This window comes from Anomalospiza imberbis, chromosome 2 (assembly GCF_031753505.1).
Source record: "Anomalospiza imberbis isolate Cuckoo-Finch-1a 21T00152 chromosome 2, ASM3175350v1, whole genome shotgun sequence".
NCBI classification, from domain to species: domain Eukaryota; kingdom Metazoa; phylum Chordata; class Aves; order Passeriformes; family Viduidae; genus Anomalospiza; species Anomalospiza imberbis.
Window position 1 is genome coordinate 47,102,681 of NC_089682.1, and position 15,341 is coordinate 47,118,021.

The 15,341-nt window shown below is 41.2% G+C and overlaps 1 protein-coding gene across 7 annotated transcripts; it reads right to left on the minus strand.

Moving 5' to 3' along the window:
• Positions 1–1,946: 1,946 nt before the first annotated feature.
• On the minus strand, positions 1,947–14,597 carry CD200 (CD200 molecule). Of its 7 annotated transcripts, none has more exons than XM_068180715.1 (7): positions 14,579–14,596; positions 14,026–14,089; positions 13,025–13,106; positions 11,948–12,274; positions 11,034–11,300; positions 9,143–9,256; positions 1,947–2,404 (listed from the first exon to the last, which is right to left on the minus strand). In XM_068180715.1, exons 3-6 carry the CDS (start codon positions 13,080–13,082, stop codon positions 9,147–9,149), a joined length of 762 nt encoding a protein of 253 aa, XP_068036816.1. In that variant the 5' UTR covers positions 13,083–13,106; positions 14,026–14,089; positions 14,579–14,596; the 3' UTR covers positions 1,947–2,404; positions 9,143–9,146. The 7 variants fall into 7 exon arrangements, with proteins under 7 accessions (XP_068036816.1, XP_068036814.1, XP_068036812.1 ...); XM_068180713.1 differs by lacking the exon at positions 14,579–14,596 and adding an exon at positions 14,329–14,381; XM_068180711.1 differs by lacking the exon at positions 14,579–14,596 and adding an exon at positions 14,218–14,288.
• Positions 14,598–15,341: the final 744 nt, after the last annotated feature.

The following is a 15,341-nucleotide window of genomic DNA, read 5'->3' on the forward strand; positions in this document are numbered from 1 at the left end:
TTGCGGACCTATTTCATTGGTCTTAGAGTAAAAACATCTCACACCATTGGTGTGCAGTGAATGACGCACAGTGGCAGAACGTATCTATAAACAATGTGACCAACAAGATAGATTAGAGAATTATTTACATTCTTTCCCAACTGTCTCCCAGGCTCTCGCCTGGTTAGAAAAACCCTCTCTTTTTCTCTCTGACTGAACTGAGAATATCCACACTGGTATCCCAAACAAGTAAGGAAAAAAAAAGGACCAGTCGGTGTTTTGGTTGGATCAGATTATTTTTTTTTAATTAGAAAAAGTGAAATGTACAAATAAATAATTCATATTGAGCCTACAATAGTAGAGCAAACATCATCCCTCACATCTTCAGTAACACAAGCAGACAGACACATGAAAGATTTTACCAGACTCTGGACAGGCCACGGCTCTAGAACCAGCAAAATACTTGTTCTGAACACTGAGTCCTAAGTTTTAAACCTCCAATGTTGATTTTTCAGCTTGACATAGTAAACATATGACATAAAAGGCACAATCCAAAATGCTAGGCACTCTGGTACAAAGGAGTATTTCAGATGCACTAACAAATGCTCATCAAAGCCAAAAGAAAAGAGAATACTGTTAATGATCCTGATACAATGACAAACATTCAGACAGAAGGGAGATGGAGAAACACCTTAAACACTAGCATTCGTCAGCTGAACAAAAAATCACCAGAGGACCCCCTGCAGTCCTCTCATCTGTCTGTCCTGTCAGTAAAATGGGCCACTAAGAAGGTACACCCAGAGGTAGGCTTGCATTTAGCGATCCTTGCCCTGTGGGGCAGGCGCAGAGCCCTGAGAAGGTGCTCAGATGCTGTCATGGTTTAACCCCAGCCAGCAACTAAGCACCACTCAGCTACTTGCACAGTCCCCCAGGAGGGAAGGGGACAGTCAGAAAGGTAGCCTCATACTAACTTCTATCAAGAAATTAACTCTGTCCCAACCAAAACAAGCACAGAGGCAGAGGGCACCTGGAGCCTTCAACCCCTCACACAGATGAAGAGCTGCAGGGCAACGCCCAGGAGTGCATGGCCCTCCTGAGCAACCTGCTGCTGCCCAGTCAGAGGGGGTCAAGCACCTGGAAGGTTAAGCCTGGAAATGGCTAGATCAGCAGGCCTGGGCTGGGTAACCTGGTGATGAGTAACCTGGGATGGTGGGAGAGGAGCTCCAATCCAGCCTGGGAAAAGAGCAGAATTAGGTCCCAGCTCCTAAGAATGGTGCAGTGTCTTTATCTGCTACCAAAAGCATGACAAATCACTAAGCTCAGTCTCTGTAAGACTGCCAGCTGATATCACTGCAGCCACAGTAGTGACACAGGACAGTGAGCTCAGCATGTGACATCCCATCCAGTGAGGTCCAGCCATGGAATAATGGCTTTTGGCCAGCTAAGCAATTTATCTCTGTTTAAAAAGACACAATAAAAATGGATGAAGACAGGGAGGAAGACTACTCTGAACAGTGGATAAGATGAGCACAAAAGCTACTGACAAAATCCATGCCTTTTGACAGCTCAGCAAGGAGTAGGATAGGGACAAGTCTTCCACTACTGGCCTTTGTTACCACCTCCTCCTCACTGATATATTTAACCCCACCACACACATCCCCAAAAAACCCAGAAAACACAGAAGAAAATATCCCAGGATTAGAAAAAAGTCAAATAAAGTAAATTATTTCTATATTGTACAAATTACTTACAATTCTTCTTTCCAAACTGTGGCTGCTACTGCCTTTATTTAGTCACCTGCTTGGAGACCTATTGCTCTTCCCCAATAATTTTGCCAAATTTTTTGTGGTCTGAGTCTTGTGATTTTGAGTCCAGCAGGTCTTTCCAGACAGAGAAAAAGGAGTTGGAACAACCGGATAGGAAGAAGAAAAACCAGATGACAGCAAGAGGGCCACGAGCTCAGAGTTCCTGCAAGTGAAATTGCAGAGATGTTGGCAAAACATTAAATCCTTCTCTACTGCAAGAGCAATTAGGCACTGGACGAGAATCCTGAAAGAGTCTGCAGAGCTTCTATCCATGGACATTTTCAAAACTCAACTGGAAGAAGTCAAATACATTTTGCCCAGCAGCAACACCAAGAGTGGCATGGGCAAAGAAGGTTTTGCCTGACAAAATCTCCTCCTCTGCAGAGCAGCAGACCAAGTGGTCCCTCCAGTCTTACATTTTAAGATTAAGGGCCTAGACCAGATAGCAAACATTGTGTTAGTCGTTTCAGTGATCAACTCAGCTTCCAGATAGGGAAGTATATAAGACATCATCTCCTTTTTTTGGCTGCTTTCCAGCCAGTCAAGTCACTATGTGTAATGTTGACTTCAGGCTGCTAGCTTCTAATGATCTGGTAGATGGATGGAAATCCTCAAGGATCCTAGGAAATACAAACACAACCCCAGGAAAGGATGAGTCACTGCCTTAGGTTTAGGTTAGCAGTGTAGTTGCTGTTGGGACAGGAGGAAGAGAAATGCACAGTGGGGAAAGTGGGAGCAACAGTTGCAAACCCACCCTTTGGTGAAAAACTTCTCTGCTTTTTTAATTCTGGAAATCACACACTCTGCAGAATTCAGAATATGACATAAGGAATATACAAAACCCTGAAAGGATTTGTAAACTGTGAAAAGTTAACCAACTTTCCTTACTAGTAATAATACACCAATAATTAATTAACACACATATATTGAGTATATAAGTAATTTGATATTTCAGAATATATTTTGTATGTTTGAGATTCTGTCTGCAACTCTATCTTTACATGGCTTTGAAGACAACAATAAAATATATGGCATCTTTACTTTTCATGTAGAGGAGTATGAAAGAGGTTCCTTCCCTGCATTCAGACAAAGTATTTTGGAATTGAGTATATAAATAATTCTTACCAAGGAAGTGAATGAGAAATTGAAACAGGAAGGCAACTATTCACATATTACAGGAATGCTATTTGTTCTCCCTTTCTGCTGCCACCCATTTAATTTTCTTGTTATATACAAAGCCCTATTGTTGGAATGAAAAGGAGAAGGAAGGACCAGAAAATTACTTCTTAATGCAATATGAGCACAAATATGATGCACAGGATAGGAATTGTACTAGTCACATAGTACAGCCTCCCTGCTTGCAAAGAAAGGGCTTTGTGTTTTAGTGGCATAGACTCCTTTGGATGCACAGGACAAACTCCAAGATGTTTCCTACACCACTACCTTCATCCTGCTGGTAGCAAAACAGGATTTATTTAATCCTTCCAGACAAAAACCCTAGCCATGGCCCAGGAGACTAGAATTCACCCATGCGACCTCACCCTCCTTCCTCCTCCTGCCACTCCCCTTTCCTGGCTCTTCTAAAAGGAAAGCAGGATAAGGAGCATGCTTTTCCCAGCAAAACATGACTGTGAAAACAAACAAAACACCAGCCATCCCTGTCCTTCACAAGAAAACGATAGCACTAAAGCACGGAAAGCTTGCAAAGTGTGCCCCTCTATACATGATACAGACCAGAAGGTACTGCCAGGTACATTTCTGTGAACAGAAAATTTGGTGGAATTACTAGGTAACAGAAGCTGTCTTTAAAAAAAGTGTGTGATTAAACCCAGAAAACAACTTCAACTGAGTTGCAAAATATTATGTCTGCACGAAACCTGATGGGCAGCCTGACAGCAGAATTACCCTTTCATTGACAATTTTGTCATGAGGGTTGTTTGGTTTTTTAATTCCTCCCCTCTGTAGCTCTGTTTAGGTCTGTTTGTCTATACTGTTTTTACACTGTGGCATTTTTGGTTTTTGGGATTTTTGTTTGTTTGGTTGGCTTGGATTTGGTGGGTTTTTTTTTGGTTTAGTATTCAGAAGGGTAAAGGAATGAGGCTGTTGTATATTCACTGCATAGTTTTTGCTATTTTTCAGGAATTCAAAATAGAACAAATATAATCTCCTACTCTCATTAAAGCCACACTTGAGAGGAAACTAAGGCTACTTTAAAATGAGCCTCACCAGCTGGGATGTGACTGCCAGAAACTCATTCCTCTGTGAGCAGAGGAAGTTAAGTTATATCTATCTGCCTCAGGAAAGAGGGAGTTATATCTCGAGTTTATCATCTGAAAGTCTGGTATTTAGTGGGCTTCTCTGGAAATACTATTCTGAAAATTATCCTAAACCCAAGCTGCTACTATATTGTTCTTAACTACCAAGTCTCTCATTAATAAGAAAATCAGATGTCAAAGCAAGTGCTGAAGAAACATGCCAAGTTGTAAGATAAAAATAGTTGTAATTTTTACACTAGAGCTTAGAAACAGAGCCTTCCCCAAACTGAATACAGATTAGAGAATACTGCTATAATGACTACCAAAATTACTTACTATCTTTACTATAAACAAAACAATGAAAAGTGTAACCAAGTAATTGTTCTTATAAAGTTTCCCAAAAACTGGAATTCCTGCATAGTACTTATTTCCCAGCCTTCCAGGACATATTTGGCCACCAAAATTTGGGTTTCTCATACCCACATATTATAGCTGATCAGCCAAGCTGCTAGTTTACACTTACCAGACTTGATTCTATGCTATTTGTAGCAACTATGAAATTCAAAAGGGAATCTTAAATCCTATCAAATTCAATCAGGGAGTCTTAAATTCCTATTCAGGGTATTAAGTGATCTCCAGCTTGTAACAAAGAGGCATTTTTGACCTGTTTTGGAATACTTGTCTAACATATTAAGCACACTGAGGTTCAGCATTTCTTTGGAACACAGCTGGTTGTGTTCAGACACAAACAGAATTGTAGAATCACTACTGTTGGAAAAGACCTCCAAGACCATCAAGTCCAACATTTGACCAAACACCGCCTTGTCAAGTAAACCATAGCACTAAGAGGCAAAGGCAATGCTGCTTACATCTGAGTTTCATAAAATCTCCACTTTTTTTCACTGAAGGAGAACCTGAATGTTTTGATTTCTAAACAGGAAAAACACATTTCTACACAGCTGCTTTCTGCAGAATGGAATTTTTCATCTGGCCTAGGATCTTCTTCTATGACTCTTCAAGTTTTCTTCTTCCAGGTTAACCTATTCTGTTCAGTTTTCTTATCTATTCAGTATCATATCTACTCAATTAGAAGCCCAAATTTTTTCCCTCGTTATAGTTTTTTAAACACAAGTATACTATTTGTGAATTCTGTGAATTCTCTTATACTATTCGAATATTTCTGAAGCTTTTCACATGGCAAAACCTGTATAAGCTACCCAAGAGAGATCAACATACCAATTCCTAAAAACTAAACCAAAAAAAAAACCAAAAAAAAAAACCAAAAAAAAAAACATTCTGGCCTTTATATGCATTTGTGAAGTAGTCTTTCCTCACAGGCTACTACAAGCCTCCAGAAAAAACATATGCGTGGAATTTTATCCCCCTGCATACTGACACATCCTGAGAATTAACTATAAAGCTTTGTAATTGGCCAGGATGAAATACGAGTATCCTGCAAGCCATGAAATAAGCAAGCGATGCTATGGAAAGCATTCAAGTGAAGACACATAAATGACAGGTAAGTCACAGGAATTTATTCAGGCTAATAGTCTTATTTTGCTTCTACCCAGGCACCTGGCTTCTTAACTGGACTGCTTTATCTCAGTCTGGTCTACAATTAAGCTCTACTACTTGAGTAAGGAATGAAAGTATTTGACTTTTTATCAGATGAGCAGCATCAAGAAACTTCAGGCATGGGAGAATTTATGCCTGGTGATTTTTTGCAGCCTGCTCATTGCACTTAAATTGAGTGATAGGCACAGCGGGGTTTGCCTGCCTACTTGGTAGAGGATGAGATATGAGTTTTCCAAAGCTTGTGTGTCAGCACTTGCTACAAAGGCTGCTCAGTCACTTATACACAAATGTTGTGAAGACACTTCACTGGGGACATTTTCAGGGAGAACCAAAATGTATGTATGCTCTGTAACAGGTATACAAGGCAAATGCCTGAGGGATAGGACATTGACTCTTAGCCCCTGATACCTGGTTCCCAGGTGTCTACCATGAAGAGGAAGGGAACAACAAAAATAAAAGCATAGCAAAACCTAACCATACTCTCAGAAACAAAAGCACTTTGAAGAAACTTTGTCAGAGAAGGCTCCCCAGCCACCCAGATAAAAAGTTACTGTTTTACTTTAAAAACTGAGCATCTTGACAAGCCTGGAAAGGCTGTGCTTATTATCTAGTGCAGAATGAAAAGAAGTACTGAAGCCCTAGACATTCTTGAGCCAGTGCTATTAGCTCTCTATTGTTAGCTCTCTATTGTTAGCTCTCTATTGTGCTGTTACAAACAGCACTTCCAAAAGTACATCAGTAGGTGCTGCTCCTCATTCCACCCAGTCCTAGGCCAACAGAGGGTAAAACCAGAATAGGGCTTTCTGCAAGATATTACTGCTGCGGGGATCGGTGGTGTCCAGGACGGTTGAAGATAGAGATCTCTGAAGTCGGGTTGATATATGCTGTTTATTAGAAAGGGCATGGGTGCAAGGGCCCTGCTTGGAGCTGCCAGCTGCAGCTCGAGGCAGGCCCAGGGGGAGAGGGAGAGAGAAGGATGGGGAGGCGGGACAAATGAGCCAGGGCAGGGAGCAGGGACCAAGAGAGAGGGGGGGAGAACAGGAACCAAGAGAGAGGGGGGAGAACAGGAACCAAGAGAGAGGGGGGAGAACAGGAACCAAGAGAGCGTCCCGTCCGGTCCCTCGGGCACACTTTATCAGGGGGCTTCAAGGTGGGCTGGAGCAGGACTTGGGCCAATGGGGTCACAGATACCTGATACTGCAGGGGAGGGCCACAGGTGTGGGATGAACCATACATTGGGGGGTGAGACAGAGCATTCCATCTGACCTTTGGACCTATCTGCAGGTAAAGGGCATTGTTTAATCAGAAAGGGGGATCGCTTTCAGCCTGGCTATACTATTGTTTTCCAGTTATTCAGTAGTCAAGGTTTGCTATTTCAAATCTAGTTCTCATCTCAATGTCTGTATTTTCCAAATCTTTTGCCAGGCAATCATATTTATAAGGTTTTCCTATTTCATCTTCCCCAACAACTGCCTTCTGGGTGAACTGACTACAACCAAGGCATAAACATCTTTTACAGATGATCAAGGGAGAAATAAGTCACCACAAAACCAGAGTAGGATCCAAAGCTAAGTAGTTTAGGGGATTTCCTCATCATAGTACTTGTGGAGTGGTAACACACTGTAAATATAGTGTTAAAAATTACTGTAACCCCACAGATATTCTTAGTATTCTAAGGATGCCCAAGAAACTGAAAGTGGAAGCCTACACAAGATAAACTTTTAGTTATCCTTAGCCACCAAATAAGGGAAACTGTAGGCTCTGTTGCTCTGAATCACAGTGGTGTCTCCACAGCAGTAAATCATGTCTTATGTGACTCAAGTCATGGTGCAAGGATACACAAAGTGGCTTGGGGGTTCCAAGCCCGATACCTAGCGTGTGGTGTAGGGTGTAAGAAACCTGCTGCCTGCTGGGGATGGCCCTGTTACAAATTATAGCTGAACCCACATGATGGCATTGCCCAGGGAACCAGAATCATGCTAGGACACATTAACATCCTCAGCCTACTCTAAAGATGAACAACCTAGTCTTATGAAGCACTGTTTCACTGAGTGACACTGGTCCAGCTTCGGGCCCCAGCGCAGACATAGCATAAGAGGCAAAGGCAATGCTGCTTACATCTGAGCATCTCATCTGCCATGCAATGAAGGGACTTCAAAACACTGCAAAGCAGCGCCTGTGCTTTTTTGCTTTCTCTTTTCCGGGTCAATCTCAGATCTGCTCCAGGGGGTGATCCCAAAGCTCTATCAGATCACCTCCATCTCAAAGTCTCTCCTTCATGGTATTCTTAGTACAGGCTCATTTATGTTTGGAATGGTTGTTCTAGAATAAAGATACATTTTTATTGTGAGCACTTCACCTTTTTCTTCAGATCCTTTAAAAAGCAATATTTAAGAACAAACTTGCTCTTTAAATTCCAGGTTGGTCTGAAAATTCAAGCAGAAATTTTATCTTCTTAATTGTTTATAGGATTGATGAAAGCCTCACATACATTTTACAATTAAGACATTATATCTGGGGTGTACGAAGTGTTCATTTCTCTTTCTTCTCAGTGAAGACTTTTGTGTCTCTGATAGTAGCAGATTCATTAGGTCAAACTCTCTTAATAGTAGGTGCTGTAGGTCTAAATTCACAATAGACAGGTGTGATACTCCTTGCAACATTTCTTTATATCATGTTATTGCCCTGAAGCAGGTATATAGCCAGGAACTGAGTAAATATGCGCTGGTGTTTCTAAATATATTAGTGGAATTTAAAGCCAGACATGGAATTTGGATTTAGTTAAACAACAGTGAAACCACCAACGACCATCAAATTTCTGTGATTTCTGAAGCTTATGGTGCCCCCCTCATCACCCCCACCCCCCAGTCTTTTTCTGTTCATTATGTTACTACTACTTAAGACTAGAGAATTTAATTTATCCATGACCAGGTGGATAAGAGACTCAAAGACATTACACTGACTTCAACTTCTCCTTAATTCATCATTAGGAAGCACACTTGCACCAAATTTGAGGACACTTCTTCATCATATTACCCTGTTTGTCTTAAAAAAATACAAAGATGGTGCCGTGACTAGTAGAAAATAATTCACCTGAAGGGACATCACTCTGCATGAGTGGGTTCCTCACCAATGTTTATTTCATCTGCCAAAAACCATATGAGCATACTACACTTTGTAGGCTTCCAGGAAAATTTCACTTCCGTGAAAGATGAGTGAATTACTTCTTCTGAGACTGTTACTACCAAGGAAACCAAGAGCAGCATGTTCTGCTCTGCTTGGATCCTTCCCTCACAATTCTCAGCCTTAGATTGTCCTTTGGCAGTGGGAAAACAGCTCTTAGACACCACTGAGGCAACCTCGAAAACTGTAAACATATTACTACTATTATTTATTATTACTAAGTTGTCCAGCATGACACTCTCATACCCCTAAATGGTATCCCAACAAGTCTTGTTCTTCTCTGCAGATGAACAGACCTTATTATGGGCTCTAGGAAAACCATGCTTCCACGCATTGGTGACTCACCACTTCAGCTGCTCCTGCACAGGATCTTCCTCCAGAACAGCATAATCAGAATCAGAACTATGATGACTGCTAAAAGCACCACAATCACCAGCCAAAGCAGTGACGATCCCTCTTCTACGAAAATAAAACAACAAAACATCCACAGCAAATTAATCTCACTCTGAAAAAACTACAACAAGCCATGAGGATGTCTGATTAATGACAGCAGTTCTTCTGATGTGGTTAAAGGTACTGCTAAGATAAATGAATGTAGCAATTGCTCAAAAGAGAAAATAAACCTCTGTATCTTCAAAAACAAAGCTACTTGCCCACAGAAATGTGAAGAAAAGTAAATCATGTCTTACCTGACATGATTCCTATACCTGATACAGTCATTGGCATACACACACAAGCAGAACTTCATACAAGTCTTAACACTTTCAGAAGAGTTTTTTTTGTCCACCCAGAATTTTATTATATTTACTTTTAAACACTTAACACTGTTGAAAAGGCAACATTAATTTTAAGAAAAGAAGACACGCTGTGTTTTGCTGCCTGAAAATAGCTCTACCCAACAGATGAGCGTAAATATTCCTCCCTGGTTAGACATTACCACTTCATTTGACTGCTATTAATCAAAAGGCTCATTTCAATGTTCACTGACATTAGCTGGAAAACTGCATGACTTGAAATTTATTTGACTCAAGCCAAAACTATCATGTCTTTTAACAAAGATATGTTGAACTATTCATTTGAACTTCTTGTCCTCTAAAATATAAGACTGTTAAAACAACAAGCTGTTAGCTGATTTTTTTATCCACTTAGCAAGAAATAACAACAGTCTTAGTTTTCTGCTGAGATATGCATTTGCTTTTTAAAAGACCAAAACAAAAGAATACCGGAGACAGGACAAAAAGACTAGTATGCTTTTTCAGAATTGTAATGCAATTCAGAATTAAGAACTAAATTGCTTTTGAATGTTTAGAGAGCAGATTTAAAAATCAGATCCTGCTCTTTACTACTATTCCTGTAACAATTACTTATTGAGCATGTAATTTCAGAATCAACCCACAGCTGCAAGCTGCTTTTCCTGTCTTGCTAATTTACAAGTGGTCTTCAATTTAAGGCTCTGGATATAGAGATATGTGAATTTTAAATCACTCAAGTCAATGCTCCTGTATGAACTAAAAATGGTACTTCAGCTTTTAATGTTTCTGTTCCTTATCTGCAGAAACAGGGTGAAAGTCTTTCCAGCAGAACATAATGTTGGAAGAAGAAAAAAATTAAAACTACAAGATATTCAGATGTTACATTAATATATCTAAGATTTCTGTATAAACCAAATGTAAGTATCTTCAACTGACCCCCTACCTGTATGCCTGAAAGTACTGATCCCTTCTGACCATTACCGCAGTGGACATGTGCCTTGGCCATAAATCAGAGAAACTAAAATATCATATACAGATTAAATACAACAAGACATGTGGTAAGTTGAACTGAAACATTTGAATCAGAGACAATTTGTTATGAATTTCAAAATTCCTGAGTTCATCAAGCAACCCAGAGAGCTTCTACTCATCATTCTACTCAGCTGGATATCAGATTACATATTTATTTTTAAGCTGTTAAAAAAATTATGAAGGCCTACATGGAAACCTAAGTTCAACTTTCTGCAAAATGCACAGTGTCTCTAAATGCATTATCTCCCTAGCTGGCTTTCAGTCTGGCTTTTTTCCCCTCTTAGATAGGACTCCAATATGTTATTACCTCAAAGCCAACAGTGGATGTAAATAAATCCTGACATATAAACATCCCATTCCCTCCTCCTCCCAGAAGATTCCTATCCAAATATGCTACTGCAAAACATAGAAGCCAAGAAAATGCTAACAAGTTGCTTGTACTGCTCACCTACCTCCTTTTATTTTCACAGGCATTTCAAATGTTTCGTTTGTGTTGCTTACTCTGCAGATCAAATCCTGTGCACTGATGCTCTGAATGTTGTAGATTTCCAGTTTACTGGTGATGGACACAATCCCATTTTTGTGCTGGACTGTCTTCTGTGTAGGAGTAGAATTGAACAGGTTGTTCCAGGTGATGGTGGGCTCTGGGAGGCCGTTAGCATTACAGATGACTATCAAATGATCTTCAGAAATGTTGTGATGGACAGATGCATTGAGACCTTCCAACACACAAATGAGACAAGTCATCACCACAGTGAGCACCTGGTTGTAAGCAGTATTAGCAGCCTAACCATTACAAATCAGAGCAAAACTTACTGGATTCACACTGAGCCCAATGGCAAGGAATGCAAGAAGAGTTCCCTGGGTCAGGTCCCCTCCATGACTCAATACTCCTTCCCCCACACTTAAGTCATATACCCCAAAGATTCCACTCAATCTGAAATCCAAGTATTAAAATAATCTGTTAAGTAAAATAATTTATTGTTCCTATCTGCTAATTCCCTATCAATGGTAGGGTTTGGCAGAGCAGCTCACAGCACTGCAGTTGTACCTTGCACCAAAAGGAAACTCCAGTGGGCAATGTTGGTTTGCCCATGTTCCAGCTGGGACTGATCAAGGACTTAGAAAGATTCCACTCCTTGTTTTTCAGCTGCTACTCAAGGAGTAACAAACAAGAGCCAAAATTACCACAATAGTCTTGAATACGACCCACAGAGTTTTGCTCACAGCAGTAGTGCTGTTTCTACATCGTGTTCCACCAAGGGATGCTCCTATCACTGCAATTCTTGAATCTGCTCAAGGAAATACTGTGGGTGAGAAAACACCTCTTATTTCACTAGAGACATATCCCTGCAGAAAACCTCACCAAAAACACTCAGGCAGGTGTTTCCCGAGAGAGGGCCAGAAGGAAAAGCATTGAAGAGACACTTGTAGCATCCTGAATCATCCATTCTAGTGTCCCAAAAAGTTATGCTTGTCTTGTTGAGTTCCAAACTTGTGAAATTCATTCTGTCTTCATAGGGCTTCTGAATCTTTAATCCATTTGTTTCACTGTATGTAGCTATATTATCATGTAATTCTTCTGAGTCCTTTTGCCATGTCACTTGCAGAACATCCATGGGTTTTGTCAGGGCACAGCTCAGAGTCACACTGTCACCCATCCTCACTTTTGTGTGTCCAGCCTGCGGAACCACTGCAATGACAGTAAATGGTTAATGAAATGGACAGATATCACACACATTCAGAAGCCTAATGTTGATTCTAAGGCCTGGACTACCCACAGACACAACTCCTTCAGTTACATACTGTTTCTGTGGCTTTCCCCTGCAAAAAAGTCCATCTCTCCTACATACTCCTAGGAATCAATGTTGATTTACATTGGCTGAGGCTTTAGTTTTCTTCTAAGCTACTTAAAAGACAAAAAGATTTACCTATTTCTATACCCGTATCTGCAGACTTCCCTCTTAAGTTTTACTAAATCAGCTCATGACTTCCTATTCTCAGCAAATATTCAATTTTTGTTTCCCAAGAGCTAGAAGAAGATTGAATGCATAAGAGAAGTACACACCAAGCCATTATCAGAGAAGTAAAAAGCAAAAAGCCTTTATTAAATGGCTTTCTGAACTGGTGCATTTGAGAGGGAGGGAAAGAAGTCCTTTTGGGATGCCCCATTCTTGGAAGCTGTCAACTCAGGTTAACAATGGTGTTCAGTGTCACTGTAGATATGGATGCTTATTGTCCTTCCTGTCTAAATGCTGCTCCAGGAGGATTTGTGTCACAGCTACCAGCTCCATGTCTCTGTCTCAGCTATGTAAGTATGTAAGTCAAGCAGCACCAGCAATCTGTATTTCACCTATTTTTGTCTCTTACTCTGTTGAAGTCTCAGAAATCTGAAACCAGTTCCCCAAACAATTTCAAGCAGATTTCAAGAAATTCAACTTACCATAGGCCTTTCCAAGCCCAGAATATGCCAAACACAAAACCAGAGCTTGTAAAGTCATTTTGGAAGAGAAAATCTGCTTCACCTAAAGAAAGACAAGGAGAGATGACAGATCATTTTCTGGCGATATTGTACATTCAGGGTGCAAAAATTAACAGATTTTTCATGTGAAAAAGAATGTAGTTCTGGGGTCAGACAGCAAGACTTGACAAGTTTTATTGCCCTGTTTCCTACACCTGAATTGCAGACCTGCCTGGAACTGAAGTTGGTGTTCTATTCAAGAGGAAACATAGTTTTGTAAAAAATACCTCTGTAACACACTCTACCCACTGCTGAGTTTTTTTGCCAATGCCTGCACAACTAGCTGAAGCATCCTGGGACCATCTTCTGTCGAGAATTTAAACAAAGCCCAACCTTTTAAAGATTTTCACAATGTGCAAAAAATAGAAGAGACAATCAACTGAGAAGCATTTTATATATTACACAGGTTAAAAAAGAAGGGCTGGTAAATAAATCAATAAAAAAGAGGAAGAAAAAAGTACTTTAAAACAAATTGCCAGCAAACTTGTGTACACACTGCATACACCCACAACCCGTAACCTACCTTTAAATTTTAAACACAATGTGCTAAAACAATTCCTGATACAACTCTCCAGTTACCAAGAACAACTAGAGACCAAGTTGGTATGTGTAGAATCAGCAAACAAGAACCTATGAGCAACGAGCCCAGTGAAAAAAGTTTGTGTAGTCAGATATTTGAGCACGGCTATAAGAAATTCAGATAGATACTCCTACAAGCATGCAGAAATCAAGGGCCAGCATAGCAAGCAGAAACTATCGAGTCACAGAGTTGTTTATAAAGCAGTGGAAGATGTACCGCACCTGCAGGCAAGCAGAGTTTTCAGTAGCAATCCTTTGCTTCACTGCTTTAGTACCCATTAAAGCACCATTGCAGACACCCGGGGCAGCTACAAGAATTCATACAATGAGGAACGAGGCTATACCGTGTAGCTATACCGGGCACAGAAACAAAGAAGTCCCTTTAGGTCACAACTCCAATCACGGGTGCTGCAGGGGGTGGGGAAACAAAACCCAAAAAGAACGGAAGAAAAAAAAAAAAAAAAAGAAAAAAAAAAGGCATTAAAGCTTGGGATAAGTAAAGCGCAAATCCTTTCCTGCGCCTCCCAAAACCGCACCTCGGAGGGCTCCTGAGCCACGGGCTGTGCCGCTCCCTGGACAAACCGCCCCCCATCACTTTCTGGGAACCTCCCTTAACTTCAAAGAAACTTTCCCCCTACTGGAGTCACACAGGGTTTCGAAGGCAGCTGCCGACTGAGCCCGGCAGCTGGAAGTCTCTCCCGGCTAGGAAGGGAGGACGGAGAAAGGAGAAGCGAGTCGCGGGCGGTGGCTCCCGCCTTCCGTCCCCGCGGCGGGGTCCAGCTCCCGGCGGCGCTGTCAGGCTGACCCGCGCCCGGCACCCAGTGCCCACCTTCGCCCGAAACCCTCCTCAGACCTGGGCATGCGTCCGAGAAGGCGGCGGCAGGGATGGTTACTCACGGCCAAATACGTGAAAACACGGAGAAAGCTAAGCGGGCGGAAGCTCCCACGCCGCACCGCGGTCCCTGTCCCAGAGCTGAGCTGGTGTCCCAGGCAGCTCTAACCTTTCCCTCAAGGGTATTCAAAACAGCCCAGTAACAAATTATCTTAGGCTATATCTCTTCTGTATTTGGGAGTGGTCTTTTGCTTTCGCTGCTACCTTGCTGTTGCGTGGGGAGGAAAAGGGGCAGCAGGAGTGATACTGGGCAATCTCTCTGCTATTTTTTTTGTTGTTAGATTAGGAAGTTCTGCTGATAAAACTACATCAGGGATAACCTATCAAGCCTTGTTGCATGCTTGACAGAAACAACCCATTTCCCAGTCTGAGTAATTAGAAACAGAGGGAAATCCCAATGAAATCTTCCTGATCTTACTTCATGAAAATGAAGGGGACTTTGCAGGGATTTGAGTGATATATTATAGTAACTCACATCTACTGAGATGGAAAATGTCTGTATTTAGGCAAATGTTATTACTTCTTCAGTGGGCTGGAGAAACCTAGAGAAGAAAGAAGGAAATGATGAAAAGGTCTGGAAAACAAGAGGGCTGCTCCTTTGGAAGAGAGGGAATAAATTAGAGCTGAGCAGGGAAAGGATGATACTGAAGTAGTAGCCAAAGACCAGAGGTAACCTCAGGGCAGATAGGCAAATGAAAAATACTCCAGACAAACCAGCAATAGTGGAAGATTCAAATTGTTTTTATACTTAGAGGAGAACAAGGCACA